Source organism: Pelodiscus sinensis, chromosome 2, assembly GCF_052426305.1.
Source record: "Pelodiscus sinensis isolate ZL-2025 chromosome 2, ASM5242630v1, whole genome shotgun sequence".
Classification (NCBI taxonomy): domain Eukaryota; kingdom Metazoa; phylum Chordata; order Testudines; family Trionychidae; genus Pelodiscus; species Pelodiscus sinensis.
In genome coordinates this window covers 136,980,624-136,998,887 of record NC_143053.1, presented here as the reverse complement: position 1 = coordinate 136,998,887, position 18,264 = coordinate 136,980,624, and the positions used below count along the sequence as shown (strand labels likewise).

The window sequence follows — 18,264 nt, the reverse complement described above, 5'->3', positions numbered from 1 at the left end:
GCGTGTGTGTGTCAGAGAGTGAGTACTGCTGTTACAGAACAGTGACTTCAGAAAAACCCATTGTAATTATATGTATTTAAAAGTATGATAAATATTTGTAAACTGATTGTTTAACTTGGAGAATGAAGCATATGTTTGTATAACACATGTGTACATCTTTGTCGCCACACTGACACTACATTCTGAAGATGAAATCTTGATGTGAATGAAGAAAAAATTTCTTTACTTCAGTGGGGCCAAGATGTCACTCTAGTTCTTCAGATTTCCAATCGAATAAAAATATAACATTATTTTTTCTGACTATAGCAATTACTTTATTTCAATCCCTCTGTAGTTTTGGTGCTGAAAATTTTACTATAAAATCATACCACAGATTCATCATCTTGTCATAACAGATGAAAACAAAAAAGTTAGGTCACTTAATATACATTTTCAACAGTCTTCCAAAACCTCACATTCCCTGGTGTATAATTTATCACAAGGATATGATCAATACAATTTATTATCAATGGCGATTCATTATAATGACAGACAAATGAGCAATTCGTACAGTACCTAATGCTGCTCATACTTCCAGTCTCTGATCCAAGTTTACATCTCTCCAGTTGGCTGGCTACAATCTGGCGTTCAGCCTCAAGTTCTCGAGTAAGTCTCTCAAACTGCAGCTCCTAAAACACAAATACAAACATTCACTCAATAATCTTTGCAAGAATCAGAAAGAATTTCAATGCATGTGTCAAAATATGGCTTGTGAAGTAAGTGTTGCAATGACAGCTTCTATGAAAAACTCCTCCCCAACTTCGTTTTAACACATTCACAGTCCAAATGAATATGGTAACACATGCTGGTTCACTCATAGCTCTGATCACGTGCATTATAAATGGAGCTAATTTATTTAGGGTGAAATTTTCAAATGAGCCAAAGTGACAGACTCGCATCAAAATTCCATCCTTAGTACATATGTTTTTCTTAATCGTGGTGTAATAGGTTTCAACTAAGCTGAAATTAGAATGCTAATAAAGGAGCGATTTTGTATATTTATTAAGACTTAGCTAAAGGATCTGTGGAGAAAAAAAATGAAGTATTTTGTACTCAGCTAAATATTCAGCATGCAACATAATGAAGTAGAGAAAAATAAACTATAAGTTGAATGTGAGTATGTTTTTATTGGTCACATATAGTACTGTCAGCATCTTGGTGTTGTGTTGGAGGTGAGCTCTTGTGGTTTCAGAGCAGTCCCTTGTTAAAATCCGGTCAATAACCCATGGTAGGGTTAGGGTGATTTCCCTGATTCTCTGTATATTACCAAACAAGTCCTGCCAGAAACAACTTAGCCATTGAACTCATAAAATATTTTTGTAATTTTCTTCTTATATGCACCAGAATGCACCAAATGTAGGCCACCCTACCTACCCAAACCCCACAGATACCCTGATAAAAAACAGCCACATTACAACCAAGGTGAGTATAAAATGAACACCCACTGCAAGACCTTCAGTTCTCCATGGGGTATCTGAACAAAGAATACTGAGTATATCTTTCAAGAACAAAGTATATTTGAGCTAAGTCATTTCTTAGAAGTTTGTCAAGTGATGCTGTCTTTTCTCCTCAGTTATAGTTATGAAAAAGTTAGTATAAGTGGCTGGCCTTCTAATGGGAGCTAGGCCCAACGTCACTTGTGACATATATCTCCCTCCCAGCTGAGACCGATCATCTGGGGTTCAGGTGATTATAAAACCCAGCAAGTGGCTCAGTAGGCTAGTGAGTTGCCAGAAAGGCCCTGGACAATGGACAGGGAGTCAGGGAGGAGAAGAGTCAGAGAGCTGAGGTAGAAAACATTGTGGGAGTCCCTTGTTAAAATACAACACATCGCTAGTGTTGAATCTGTGTCTCACTCACACATACACACACTGAAGTAGAAAGCCATTCAGTACTGTTGCACAACATGTAGTCTATGCAATGACTATTCAGTCACTTGCATTTAATTTACCACCATATCCCACCACATTACACTTAATATACAAGACAAAACTACATCATGTTTTAGTCACTCTACTGGATGACTCAATGAAAACACTGCACCAATATTAACACAGAGCTCCACTTTCTCTAATTTTCATATTGGTAACTAATGTTTCATAATTGGTAACTCCCCCAACCAACACGGTCTAGCTGAACAGATCACTGAACTCCTGCAGAAAAGATCCCTTTCTCTGCCTTATTCTCCAGTAACCTCCTGTGAATTGTTAAAGGAGTGATGTTGATGGACCATAGAAATATCCTTGCCTCCAGTCTATTAAATAATTGCAGAACTGAGCATTTGAAAGGGAGAAGGAAGTAGATTCAGAAGTTTCACCTCCCCCCCACCACATTGCCTAGCCCTATATTTTCTTAATTTGTTTCCCGAACAGAAAGCTTAAATACTTGACTGTCCAGTTCAAAACCGGACACCTGTCAACCCTATTCCTAGGTGGTCAAATGATAAGGCCAGTTCTTAGCTTATGCAATTTGGTCTCTCCTCCCCCCATTTATATTTGGTAATATAGTTGGAGAATAATGTAAAGCTGCACATAAAATGAAGCACGATTCCAGCACAAGGCAAGAATGGCAGGACGCAGCCCAAGGGTACTTAATATAGCCACTGGCATTTGACAGAGGGCACTTTAAGTATTTGCCATTCAATTGTTATTGCAAATAAAATGTTCTTGACTATAAATACCACCAAAATAACCAGACTGTGTAAGGAGCAAAACCAAACTGATCATGTGTTGCATCACTACCCACATTATCTGTTTAAATTCCATAAGCAATAATGTATGAACACTTACAATGACCAGGGACAATATAATTTAGTTTGGTTCTACAGGTTGAACCAGAACCCCCTGCCCTGAGACTCTTATACCCCGACATCTTCAAACTCCTGCACCCTCCTCCATACCCAATCCCCTGCAATTACACTCCTGTACCCACCACCCACCCCAGACCTGTGCCCTGAGCCTATCATACACTTAACCCCCCTGCCCTGAGCCCCTCATACAGCCCAACCCAAACTCCTGCACCCCCACATCCCTAGCCCCCTGCCATAAGATTGACAGAAGACAGCCTGAATGCTTGCATTAAGATGGATTTGACCAGTTATGATGTAAACTTCAAAGAAATGTGCAAAAAGAAGCAGCAGCAGAAGAACCATTAAATAAAGTCGGTGAGTACAATGTTTCATTTATGTTATCATTAATCATTCCATTCATCAATAAATGTAAGTTGTATATTTTCAGTCATACAAAGGGGCATTCTTATATGGCTCTTTGTTGACCACCTGTTCTGAATTTTGATGTAGTTTGGCCCTTTAGTTTGAAAAGGTTGCTGATCCCTGCCCTAGAAGTTGCTGCATCTTAGTGGTAGAGGAAGTATTTTTTTAGTTACATATACAATTTTTAAAACATCTTGGGTCTTTAGTGGAATTATGCTAGGGATGAATTGCAACACTTAGTCTAAAAATTAAAATTAAAATTAAAATTAACTTCATGTTTATGTAATTTCTGCTTAAGTCAATGGGATATGTATGTCCCTATCTAAGGACAGAATTTAGTCCTATGATACTAAGCTGTTTATTTTAAATATGGAGGTGTTATTGTGTTTATGTGTGTTTACATTTTCCTCTTATTTTATTATGCTTTTTCATAGATGTCTACTCCATATGCAATATTTATTTGCTTGCCTATTAGAATAATTTATCCAAGAAGCTGAAAAGACTGTTGATCAAATTTACAAGATTACATGCATCCTCACTAGCCATGAGTACTATATTATTACTACAGAATTAGAGATTTAATGCAATTTTTACTTAAATGTTTGAGTAAAATCACAGTAATGTAACAGAGAACTTTTTCTACTTGCTACTGTACTTGCATAGTGAATGAGAGCACTTCAAATAATGAGATATTTTGAATTAAGCTTTTTACATTACATTACAGTAATAAAACCAACACATAGTCCTGTGACTCCTTAGAGACTAACAAATATATAGTATGAGCATTCATAGACAAAACCCACTTCTTCAGAAGAGATGAGCTTGAGTGCAGAAAAAAAGTAATATTACAGTAATATTTATTTTTCCAAACAAAAACAAATTACACAATAGATACTGCTTAGTAACTGGGATATGGATTCATACAAATGTATGCACCTTTTGAAGAGGAGGAGCCTTGTTCTGTATCTTGACACCTTAGAGGGAAGCTGGCCAGCACTGAATTTTGTACGGCTTATTACAGTGTTTATTATAAAGTACCCCTTTAAAAATGTACATATAAAGTATCCCCAGTACCTACAGTTTTCAGACACACACATTTTTTTTCTACCATTGCAATGCATTTGTTTAAACAACTAAATCATAGCCGGTCGGGTGATGACATTTTTGGGTGTAAAAAGTACAAAAAATAATAAAGCACCATAAAACTTAAAACAAAAATTCAGTTTTCTCCAAATTTCAGTTGTATTGACATACTCCCCCAGACTTCTCTCGAGTACCCCTAAAGGTACTTGTACCATTGCTTGAGTAACACTGGCTTATTATTCCAGGCTCATCGTCACCTGCCCAGTGAGAGAAATACACTGACGGTCTTATGCCTTTTCAGAGGATGTATAAGAATCAATGAAGACTCTGAACATCAATATCTTGCCAGCCAACAATCTCCATCCTCCTTTCCTTTCCCCAGCCTTGTAAGGAAGGTTCTCCAGACACTTGGAATGGACTAAGAGAACACTTGGTATTAATTCATCAGAATTGTAGGAATGCAAATATATGTTTAGACATGCAAAACTTAATAAAGAGGGGGTTTTTTTTAGACAGGATTTTTCATTTCAAAAACTTAATTACTATGCATGTCTCACTTCTCTACTGGAACAAGGAGCTCTTACAATCTTGGCATCTCATAGCTTCTCCAACCTTCAGCACTAACTGATGATCACGAGATCACTTTATAACTCTAACTCAGCTCGGTGCAAAAGCAACAAGGGGCTTATGGTCAAAGAGGTTTCTTAGTTCAAGGAAATGGATATCTGATGCCATTGATAATTTCTCTTGCTAGGCTCAGCCCAATCTATGCTACAATAACGTACCAATATTCCATTGTTATCCCACCATGCTCACAGCACAACCATCAGAACTCCACTGAAAAGACCACCCATTCTTTAGGGATCAACCAGGATCCAGCCCAAAGATAACCAACAGTCTGAGCCATCACTGAAACCTGGCTGAATGCCCTATCCTTTTGTATCGTATCCCTTTGGGGGAACTCAGAACATCACAGATATAGATTCTATAAGATGACCATTGGCACTATATTTCTATTCTCTGCAAACATCTAATGGAAGAGAAAAGCCTCTTGTAAGACAACTTCATTTGAATTCATCTATTTTAACTGTAGCACATCAGAGCCAAAAGTAACACTGACTTCATGCTAATTCCTGACTACCACAGACAAATGGAACAACAAAAGAAGCTCTCTGATACTTTTTCAATAATGGTGGTCAAGTACCCCAGACTTGTAATCTGGGGAAATTTCAGCATACATATTGACAAGGATGCTGATGGAAAGGTCAAAAATGGATCTCCTCATTTGCCTACATAGGAATTTCACAGGTCATTTCTGGTCCAATCCACATGGCTGGTCCCAACTTGAACCTAATTTTCATCCTAGATGTTAAGATAGTGAACATCACTACCTAGCCACAGTTCTGGGACAGACCATTATATCATTAGGCCAACGGTCAGAAAACTTCCACCTCTCAGGTAACAACAAAGACCAACAACCCTGATTTGACCATAAAAATTCATGGACTCCAGGAGATACAAAAACAAGGATAACAATGCCTCATTCACAGGATGAGGAGACAACGACCAGAAAAATCATTAGCAATCTACACGGTCAGCTTTTGACATGTTAGTACACAAACTGCCTCTTCCTCCCCAATAACACAAAGAAATGCAGAAAATCAAGCAGGAATGGTGGAAAACATAGGCTGATTCAGACAGGGTGCAACAATGAATTTTCAAAGGTTGGCAGATCCCCGTCTACACTGCGGCGCTGTGCCGAAAATCAGCTGATCGGCACAGCGCGGCGGCCATTTTGATTTAAATGAAGCCGCGATATTTAAACTAATCTACATGGCTCCGTCGATGGAGCCACGTAGTTTAGAAATTGCCAAGTTCTCATTCACAGAAGTACTTTTATCTTCTTTAAAAAATGCAATACTCTGATTAACACCGAAGAAACCCACCCTGCACATATCAGTCTTAACCAATTACCAAAAAGCTAACATGTTAGACCTGGCTCAGTCTAGATTCAGACCAGAAAATGGAAGTAAAAACATTTTTTGGGAAGTGAGGGATGATTTTTTTCCTGTCAACGGATAGAGGACACACATCCAGTCTCGTCCTACTGGACCTCTTTGCAGCAATAACTCTGTTCACCCTAAGATTCTGCTCTCTTGTCTGAAAGAGGTGTCAGGTTCAAGATAATGTGCTAAAATGTTTTAAGTCCTTCCTGGAAGGGCATACCAAACATGTAGGGATAAGAAACTGCACCTCCACTACTAGACCCCTCATTTGTGAAATTCCAAAATGACTGATTCTCTATCCAGTCCTTTTCAACATCTACATGCAAACAGTCGGTGAACTGGTGAGACAACATGGACTTAAATGCCAGCGATATAAAAAATGAAACAAAGCGCTACCTTTTCTTCACTGCATCTGGCCACAGAACTACCATCCACATAGCCCGGTGATGCAATGTGATCTTTTCATACATAAACAGTGGCTGCCTGAAGCTGAACCCCAACCTGAGCAAGACAAGGATAATGCTGGTGGACAGAGGAAAATATTCTGAAGAACTTGAAGGCATAGTGCCGTCTCTGTTGGTAGAAGATACATACCCACAATCAGTGTTCCCTCTAAGCTGTGCGGCAGCGCAGCTACACAGGGGATTAATCAGCCCCGGCCAGTCAGAGGCTCAGGGTTTTGTGCACAGAACTGACTTACTGACTGGGTGGGGCAGATTAATCCCCTGTGAAGCTGTCCTGCCAACCAGTTTAGAGGGAACGCTGCCCACAATTACTCAATTCAATCTATAATCTAGGAGTAGTCTTGTATTCCTCACTGATGCTGAGCTCTCACATAGCAGCATCCACAAGTAAGGCTTTCTACCATCTACTAAACTAGGAAGCTCGGTCACCATCTGGAAGGTGGAACACATGGCCTTAGTTATTCATGCTTTTGATACCTTTTATTAGGGTTACAGCAGTGTAATATACTGGAGATGACGCTTTCAGCACTTAGTGTATGCTAATTAGCACATAATGCTACAGCACATCTCCTCTGCAATACAGAATACTGTAAGCACATGGAACCTGTCCTCCAGTCTTTCCACTAGCTTCCAACAGAATATCAAATCAAGTTAAGATCTCAGTATTTACTTCAAACAACTCCATGACCTGGGACTAAGCCAGAAGATCAACAACTCTTCTCCTTTGGCACAAAGGAATTCTTAACAAGTCCTCAATCTGTGTGGAAGAGAGAACTTTCTTCTGGTGTAGTCTGAGTTTACGAAATAACCTCCCCCAGGAACAAAGATCCACCACAAACATCACCACATTCTGCTCCAAGAACAAAGTGCATTTTTAGACTACCCTTTCTAAGAACATAAGAATGGACTTACTGGGTCAGACCAACAGTCCATCTAGCCCAGTATCCTGTCTGCCAACAGTGGCCAATACCAGATGCCCCAGAGAGAGGGATCACAACAGATAACCCTCACGTGATCCCTCCCCTGTCTCACACTTGCAGAGAAACAGAGGCTAGGGATACCATTCCTACCCATCTTGGCTAATAGCCACTGATGGACCTAACCTCCATGAATTTATCTAGCTCTTTTTTGAACCCTGTTATGCTAATATAAACATAAAATAAACATATACGAATAAAGACACTACCAACATAACTTTGGGGAGAGAATAAGAGAAAAAATAACATGTGACATGTGCAGTTCAATGCATTGCTGGAAAGCACTCAGCTAGTACAATGAGGCTCAAACTCTTACAAAACAGAGCACATAGAATACAATATCCTCTTCACTTCTATGCTGTCCATAGACTCACACGCCCAGTATATAAAAATCCATCTTGTATGTAATTTACTGTGATATTTTAGCAACCAAACTTTATAGTGAGGGCTTATCTAGACTACGCGGAACAGTCGAAAGATGATATGCAAATTCAATGGGAATTTGCATATCTTCTTCTGATCGCAGAGATTTTGAAAGTGAAAGTAGTTTAGATGTGGCTTTTTTTGGCAACCCCCCTTTTGTCGAAAAGCCACGTAAACCTCATTTTTTGAGGAAGGGCAGCTTTTTGACTAAGGGGGCAGGGGCTCGCTGAAAAAGCTGTGTCTAAAATTACGTTCACTTTCAAAAGCTCTGCTTTCGAAAGTGCTATTGGAAGAAGATATGCAAATACCCACAGAATTTGCATATCCTCTTTTGACTGTTCTGCAAAGTGACTCCCAGGGCTTCCCTTAGTATTTATGGGGCCCTATGCAGTATTATTAAACTGGTGCCCCTATCCCCAATGGCAGTTAGGGGGAGGGGATGTGGTTTTATAATTTTCAGCAAAACACAAATGAAATATTTTCAAAACAAATGTTAAACTAGGGTCCTGTAGACCAACATAGTAAATTCAGAAACTGACAGTATATAGCTGGGGTTGGCAAAACCCTGTTAAATGGCTTCATTGCTACTTGATTGGCTCTTTCACAGCTTCAGTGTTTTGCAAATAGGTCTGGCAGGATTTTTTGCTTTTAAGTTAACTAGATCTTCTCCAGAGGTTCAGAGACACAGAATAAGGATAACAAGAGCCACGTGGGTAGACATTAAGAACAAATGGAACCTTAAATTTTGGGTGCCTTTTGCAATTGTGTATTCTCCAATATGGATAAGGACAGATCTGGTGATTCCCATATATTTGATCTTCCTTTTCTTTCATTTCCAGACACTTTATATTTTCTCCTACTGTCACTATTTATATAATCTTCCTCCCCCCCTCGGAATTTGTTTTTCGTTTGAGTTTAACGTTTGTGGGTATACTACTTTGTGTTTTTCTTGGATCTTTTTTCCCAATTAACAGTCTAATTTTTTCTGTCTTCAGAACATATACCTCTTACATTCTGTTTGTCAGATTGTACCCACAGTACAATCACCCCATGTTCCTGGTCTGGCAAATAAAGAATAATGAAATAACTGCTCAGGGAATAGCTGGGAGGAGAAAGTATCAGTAATTTTTCTGTCAGTCTATCCTAAGGCTGCCATTTCTCATCTCCCCTGGTGACTTCCATCAGCTGCTATTCAGAAACAGTAGAGATGGGAGAGGTTTTTCCACACACTCCCTTCCCCAGAACCAGACCTGACAGTTCATTGAATACATGACTGATTGAGGAGGCCCACATTCAGGGGTTGTATGTCCCCAGGAGCAGCTTTGGAAACAAAACAAAAAGATGAAGTGAGAATAGAATGAGACTACCATCCCTCAATGCACCATTCAGTATATGCAGGAGAGCTTGAAAGGTATTCTGTATTGTTATAAAAGAATTTATATTTGAATAAATCCAAATCCCATATATATAGTTCAGCTCTATGACATGATAGTAGGATCTACAGAAATTACATTTTTTTTTATATTTGATAAAAAAACAGCTACTGGACCTGGCTTAAGTCCGTGTCATGATATTTATGTAATCTGTAACCATTCTTTTCACTGGTCTGTTCCCTAGAGGCTCTTCACAACCTCACAATAATATTAACAGAAATCTATTGAGACATGCTACATCAGAATTAAAAATGGAAACACAATGGCAATTAAAGTTTATGTATATATCATTCCATTTTTAAGACAACTGCACAAAGAGGACATCTCTGCTCGCCTGTGTAGACCAGACTGCAATGTCAGAATGATGACAAAGCCGGCCTAGGGGAAAGGACAGTGCAATGCTGAAATGACTATTCTGACAGCCCAAAGCATTCAGCAACAGAAAGCACATGAGGTCAACACTAAAAAAAAATATAGATTGTGATGCAGCACTACAATGATACCAGAATGGAAGGGACTTTTTACTGTAATTTTATCAAATCATTGGGAAGAGGTGTAGTACATGCAAGTCTGCTGGAGACTGCTATAATTTGTTAAATTGTTATGTTCTCTCTCTCTCTCTCAGGTAAGAGGTGTTGATTAGCTAAATTTATCCTTTATCTTGTCTTCCTCAATATATGCCAAGGATGTTAACAGGCAGGTATTTAACTAGTCAAATTGTTGATAGAATTTTTATTAACTACTCAATAGGCAACCTGGCTCAGTCCCATCTCACTCTGGGTATGGGACCAAACCCAGCTGCAGTTCTGCAATTTAAAAGGAGAAGGAGCAGGGCAGCCTGCACCCAGCTCCCACTGTGTCCTAAATTGAAGAGTTTCAGCAGGGTTTGATCATAGACCGGTGCAAGCTGAGATTGAGCCAGGCTGCCTGCCCCCCACTGCATTTTAAATGTGGAACCCACTGGGATCCCACACAGACAGGGGCTGCTTCACTGCAGCAGCCCTTGGCCCCAACCCCCACTGCCTCTGATAGAGGCAGTAGTGATGGGGGGGGGGGGAGAGAACGGGTAGCACTGCGGAGATGGTACTGGAGAGAACCAGCTTTTAAGTCGGCTACCCCCAGCACCAGCTCTTGCTTCCCCCTCCCCTTGGTGCCTCTGATACTGAGGCAGCAAGCGGGGAGGGAGGAAGAGGGGAAAGAATGTGGGTAGTCAGCTACTCTCTTACATCCCTAATATGTGCATGTCTTCTTTTACAAGTCCAAGCAAACTGGCCTAAGAGAGATTTGAACCATAACTTTAAGCAATAACTTTTGACATTCTAAACTTGTCCCTTTTTGGACTAATCCCTTCTAGTTGCAAGTACCACACTCTTAAAAATGCCTTAAATAAAAGTGCCATAAAAAGTATATCCCTTCCCCTTGGATAAATACTGAGTGATAAATGTGTTAGATGCTAACAAATTGATGATCATAAGTATTATTATAATATTATCATATTATCTTGGTGATTTGCATAGTTCTTTGGTGTAATGAATAACCTTCACAGTCAATGACGAGTGCTTGCAGAACTGTATCGGTGTATTCAGTTCCATAGACACAATGTTGATTATGTCTGCATCCGAATAGTGAACTGTTGAACGTATAATGATGTGGTTCTCGGTAAATTCATAAATTGTTGATTATTTAAGAATAGCCAATCACTCTGATTTGAGACATATTGTTCAGGATGAAAGTTGGCCTAATGTGTTAAAAGTTGTAATCTAACATTCCCTGAATTCAATAAAAATCATCTTCTTAGATTCCATTTGAACATCTACTTTAATGCACAAATTGGCAAATCTAGCTTGTTAGATTTCAACATTAAAATCTAACTGGCACCTCGGCATATTTAGAAAACTGACACACACACGCATGCTTACATGTACCTGTTCACGCCAGGTCTCAATTTCTTAACACTCAATTAACATGTAGGCATGATTTTTTAAATGGCAGAAATATCTATGCTTTGGTATATTCTGCAAAGACCTAGTGAATTTTGAGTAAATATCATAAAAGTCAAGAGATATGAAATATCTAAGGAATTAAGTTCACCATGCAGGTATTCTTGAATTGAAATGTATTCTCCAGAATGTAAGAGTCACTTATTAATTTTTACAAAAGCTTTTGATTTATAAACATACCATTCTCAAAGTACATCAGTGTACAGCTCTTTCTTTGATCCTGCAGACACTGAAAAGAAAAACAAACCCACTAAAACAAGTAGGCTGTGTCTACACTGGGCCACTTATTCCGGAAAATCAGCCGATTTTCCAGAATAAGCTGCAAGCTGTCTACACTGGCCCTTGAATTTCCGGAAAAGCAATGATGCTCTACTGTACAAAATCAGCCGCTATTCCAGAAAAACTATTCTGCTCCCGCTCGGGCATAAGTCCTTATTCCGGAACACTGTTCCGGAAAAGGGCCAGTGTAGACAGCCCAGTAGTCTTTTCCGGAAAAAAGCCCCGATCGCGAAAATGGCGATCGGGGCTCTTTTCCGGAATAGCACGTCTACATTGACCACAGATGCTTTTCTGGAAAAAGGGCTTTTCCGGAAAAGCAGCCTGCCAATGTAGACGCTCCTTTTCTGGAAAAACTGAAAACGGAACAGTATTCCGTTTTAAGCAGTTCCGGAAATTCATGCCAGTGTAGACACAGCCGTACAGACCCTGTTAAAATGAATAGAGAAAGGCTGATTATTAATATAAAAATAGGTCTCCTGAGTTCAAATACTTCTAGTACAGATGCTCTGAGAATGTGCAATATTCGACCTGCATTGCGTTAACCTAGTAACCAGGATAAATTGTGCTCTTAATTAATGTCACATTATAAAGACATATAATTATACATATCCTATTATATCATGTATAATACTATGAATCACAGCTTTACAAGCTCTGAATGAAGTGATTTCTTATAGCTGTCTTGGAAGCAAAACCTCCTCATCCTATCATCCTAGAAAGCCAAGATGACACATAGTACTCAACAATGCATATTTTCTCTTCTAGAAACAGCAAATCTTTTGAAGAAGGTTAAGTTTCCAAGAAACAGGAAACTGCACTGTACATAAGCAGGTATGATAGCCCTTTCTATATCAAGAATCATATTGATTCCAAACTGCATATGGATTGGCAGCTTCAAAGCGAGGTTTCAGAATATACCTTTTTCTATCATATTATTCCCTCAATTTCCTCATTCCTAGACATCATCTTTTGATTCTTGCCTTATAATATTCTAATCCTTTTTTATTCTAACATTTAATTCTTACCCTTTACATTGTGGTCAGAATGAGGCAAATATGGCTGTGTTCCACTCCCAAATTTCACCTGCCATGTTCATAACCTCAGTATTCCTCGACCAGCTTGCCTTCAGTGTCACTTCCTCCAACATATTGTAGATATACCAACCATGCCTTTCCCGGTGAAATTGAAAAGTGGAATATTCAATACCGGTAAAATATTTTTTCATCCCTCAGTTAATTAATTCTGGAATTAATTGTCATAAAAATGTCATTGAGGACAGCACTTTAGCAAGGTTCAAGGCCTGATTTTATATACAATAATAATATCCAGAATTAGAATCATTAATGTTAACAAAAAATTTGGAAGGGAGTAGGGACATTATCCCACATCTTCCAACAGTGATGTTGCTTGCACCTTCTTAGATACAGATTTAAATCCAAAGCAACTTCACTGACATCAGTGAAGCTAAGAACAGATTTTGGCCTAGAATGCCATTTATATTTATTAAAAACAGATAAAGAGGCTATTTCTTTTACACAATTTCAGACCGGTTTTTAAACAAAATTCTTGTTGTATCTTAAAAAAAACAACAAAAAACACTGTAGGCTAAATTCTGTCCTCAGTGATATTAGGTACAGGTCAAATCAAGAACAGATTTTGATGCACTATGGTATGCCTCTTTCCTTCCATGCACATTGTTTCATTACTTCTCTTATCTCCATGCACACACACTACATCTTCCCACATCCTGACTGCTCCCCTGCTCCATACTGTCTACCATCACTCCCTCTCCTGTGTAAATGATCTGTTCTTGCTTCCCCTTGTTCACTATGCTAATATCTCCATTTTTGCAGTCATTTATCCCTCTGTCTTTTTTTCTCCTCTTAAAAATAATCTTATTTTCCTTCTCATTTCTTTGTTTTCTTTGGTCCCTATTAGTCTTAAGCTTGTTCCTCTCCTCACTGCTCCTTAATGTGTTTGCCTTTCTGTTTCCCCATTCTCCTTTGGTAGGCAGCTTTTCTTCCACCATGATTGTGCTTTTGTCCTCTTCCTATTCCTACACCGTGACTGCTCATCTGCTCAGAACAGTAAAGTAAAATTCTGTCAGGATAGTGCTAGAACTTCAGAGAGCTTGCTAATTTCACACCTGTCCTCTCACCACTTTGAAAAAGCAATGGGGAAGGAAGACATAAAATTAACAAGCTTTTTTTTTAAAGGCACAGTGGCTATACATCAGAGCTTGTTAGCTCTTACTTTGCTGTCATGCTCCATGTGGGAGCAAAGCAGCATGGAGAGCTGTGGAGTTGGGGTGAAAACTGAAGTGGAGTGAAATTAACAAACTATGACATTTTGTCATTACAGTAATCCTGAGCTTTTAAATTTCATTTTACTGCTGCACTCATCTGGTCACACAAAGCTTTACTGAATATCAAGAGCTACGTATTGATCCAAGATAAGAAAAAAAGTAGCAAAAGCAAAATAAAACTCTTGCAAAGATAATTCTATTTATGGTGACAATTTTGGTGTTGAATTTGATGTACATAACTAGAAAGATGTGTTAATAAATCATTACTTGTAAGATCCTAGCCACAAAAAATCAGTAAAATTATAATTAAAATGTAATTAAGGTCTATTACACAATGGCTGTGTCTACATTGGCATGAATTTCCGGAAATGCTTAAAACAGAATAGTTTTCGTTATAAGTATTTCCGGAAAAGGAGCGTCTACATTGGCAGACTGCTTTTCCGGAAAAACCCTTTTTCCGGAAAAGCGTCTGTGGCCAATGTAGACGCGCTTTTCCGGAAAAGAGCCCCGAGTGTCATTTTCACGATCGGGGCTTTTTTCCAGAAAAGACTACTGGGCTGTCTACACTGGCCCTTTTCTGGAACAGTGTTCTGAATAAGGACTTATGCCCGAGCTGGAGCAGAATAGTTTTTCCAGAATAGCGGCTGATTTTGTACAGTAGAGCATCGTTGCTTTTCTGGAAATTCAAGGGCCAGTGTAGACAGCTCGCAGCTTATTCCGGAAAATCAGCTGATTTTCCGGAATAAGTGGCCCAGTGTAGACACAGCCAATAGGTCTGTTCTCTTTTCAGTGCTTAATCCTTATCCTAAATCCTTTCTTACATTTTTTTTTACTACTGCTTATGCTTGATAGCACTGTAGAACCAATACAATTATTGGAAGGGGAGTTCTATTCATTTTTGGTTCCATAAATAATACATCTTGATAACTGTATATGCAAAATCAAGATATATGGCATATATAATGGTAAATGTATTATCGATATCGGTAGATGTTTCTTTCTTTTTTTTCACATTTTTTTAAAAGCACACAATTGCATGTACTCTAGCTTTTTGCCTGTTACGTTTTCTTCCCCTCTTTCAAAAATTTGAATCAGTAACATTGAAATCTTTCTGCTGTTCTGTTTATCTGCAACATTCAGCATGAAACTTGCGAAATATATCTTGTCATACAAATTCATCCTAATATCCCATTTATTTCAAAGGGAATGTAGATGAAGTAAGGTTTGAGCATGAAAATGTCATGATATTCTATCAGATACTATTTTGATTATTCAACTAATTTATATGCTTCTTACTAGTCTTAACTATTAAGGCAAAATGAATTTTCAAGCAGCATCAGGTAAAATGGTGTTTAATTCTGCAGTGCACACTTCAGGGATTTCTTACAGGCTTTTTATCAAGTTTTTTCAGTATCTGTTCACTACAATAACTCAATACATGATTTTGAATTATTCACTCTATTTTATGATAGCTGTTACTAAAATACAAAAATGGAAAGAACAAGTAAAATCAAGTCATAGATATCGTACCCCCCTGCAGAAATTCTGCAAACTATAGAAATTCTCCTCAGATCTGTATTATTTCCAGTTAGAAAAAAGAGAAATGAGTAATAAAAAGGAGTTAGCTTTCAAAAGCATCATTATGATCTTGTTCTCACAACTTCAGTATGAAGCAGCCTATCATAGAAATGAAAGTAATCATTGTGATGGACACTCCCCCCGCCCCGCCATGCTTTATGAAATGGACTTATTGACACAAATATACATAACTCAAAGATGCTTGGGACAAATTGCCTCATGTAACCTATCAATTTTCATGTCATCATCTGCTGGACCTGTATATCCTATTCTGATGTATGTCTCATTCTTGTGTGTAAAATTAGACAGAGAGTATGGAACGCTTTATGGTCTTAAGGTGCAAAGGAAAGCCATCAAAGGTGTTTCCAATGCTGGGATGCCTCAAGGTCTGGGCCTTTTGTCCTTAAGTCTTAGCAGTGATCGATCTTAGGAAGTCACATGACCTCCCTAACTGGTAGGGACTGGCCAGGTAACTTCCTATGCAAAAGTCAGAATTTATAACAATAGGAAACTAGCAGATCTTTGTCTTTAGCTGGCTGGCTGGCATGGCAGTCCAAAGGGAATAAACCAAAGACCCCAGGGTGAGGAGCTGCCCTGGTTTAAAGGATTAGCTTGAAAAGGAACAGTTTTAGGGTGAGTTTGTAATAAGTTTGTGCTGAGGTTTTAGGGCTAGAATTAGCTAAGTGTTTTCTGTTATTTCAAGTTTGTAATCTACTTTGCTCTGCTTGTTCTCACTTATTACCATGTAAGTCCTACTGCTTGTTTACTATCAAACCCAGTATGAATAATTGTAACCTGGGGGAGCAATCAGTGCACACATTTTCCTTTCTTAGTTAAAGGGGGCTTACCCAAATAATTCATTTGGGGTTCTGATCTCATTTGGGGAGCGGTATCCCAGGAAGCTGAGCCCAAAACTGCATTTTCTTTGGACCTAAAGAGTTTCAGTGTATGTACTACGGATGTTAAGTATCGGGTAACTGACTAATCAAATAGTTGATTGGGTGCCTCCGCCCTTGAAGAGTAGCAATATCCCTGACCCCATGGCAGTGTTTCAAAACAGCAGCACTGCATGGAATCCGGGTCCCCAGCTGATCTCAGGCTCCATGCAGCAATACCGCTTTGAAACACTGCATGCAGCCCTGGGGACACCCCAGCTGGCCCCGGCCTGCATGCAGGTTTTCCAAGTGGCAGTGCCGCATGGAGCCCAGGGTCTGGCCCCAGGCTTCAAGTGTTGCTGCTGCTTTGAAGTGCCCCCTCTGATAGAGGCAGCAAGGGGAGGGATGAAGGAAAGAGGAATGACTACCTATTGACTATTTGATAAGGATTTGCATCCCTAGTCCTTCACGTCCCTAGTCTGTACTGCTTGGACCTAAAGAGTTTCAGTATCTGTACTGCTGCTCTGGGGAAAATGGGGAGGCAGTGATCTCAGCTCTGGTCCTTGCCTGGGGTCTTTTGTGATTGCCCTGGTCACAATCATAAAATGTAAAAATATTTAAATGATTATGTTATTAGTGAAAAGATAAGTTTATTTTCTTAAGACAGAAATAATAAATACTATTTTTCTATACCTTAATAGATCCTTCTTGCTACAAATTTTCAGATTTATGGACTTTGACTTCAGAGAGAGCAGAAGCCAATAAGAATTTTGCCATTCAAGAAAATGTAGGCGTAGTGTCTCATGATAAAATAATATTAAGTGATAAAATCATATAAAATGATACATATACTTTCTATTTCAAAGTAGCAGTAAAAAAGAAAAAGGAATTGTTTTACTTTAAAAAATAATCATAGGATATTAAGCAGTTAAATATACTAGGCTAAAATTTATGTCTGTGACTTAAAAAAAACCTACACATGTATCACACACCTGCTGTACTCTGAAGCTGTCATCCCTCACAAAAATAAAGGCTGTATATGTAGAGCAGAGTCTTTCTGACTGTATCCAAAGACTACTAATCCCTTGAGGACACTTTCTGGCATGCCAGAGAGCTAGTTGACCATACACTGCTAGACCTCTGCCTTACTTCCAGCTTGTAAATCACATTACAAAGCAGCTAAAATGCTTAAATACCTCCCTTATCTTCTGTTTCTATGTAAGCAATTCCTGTAGCTATCACATTTGTTACACGATTGGAAATGGAAGGAAAGATGTCCAAAAGACTATTCATCTTTTAAAATGTCATCACAAAAAGGTTGAGAACTCTGGATTTCTGGTCAGTTCCCCAAGTACTAACGTGCAAAACGAGACACTAATGTTACAACTGGAACACTCCATTTAGGAAATAAAACACCAGGTGGAAATGGTTTTTTTTCCCTCAATTTTGATAAAATATGCAGCTATGGCATATATAAGTAATAACATTTGATTAACTACTACGATCAAGCCATTTCACTAAGGTCACATTGGCCATAATCTGATAGTCAAACAAACAAATATATATGGTCCATGTTATATGTTCCTCCATT

The 18,264-nt window shown here is 38.7% G+C and overlaps 1 protein-coding gene across 4 annotated transcripts in view; it reads right to left on the bottom strand.

The window, feature by feature from the left end:
- The window catches only part of CTNND2 (catenin delta 2), a 1,059,017-nt gene that overhangs the window by 677,155 nt on the left and 363,598 nt on the right, over positions 1–18,264 (bottom strand). For all 4 annotated transcript variants that reach the window (XM_006120137.5, XM_006120139.5, XM_075921467.2 and 1 more), the window contains one exon: positions 556–668. In XM_006120137.5, the coding sequence (XP_006120199.1) occupies positions 556–668 (113 nt within the window). The remainder of the gene's footprint in view (positions 1–555; positions 669–18,264) is intronic.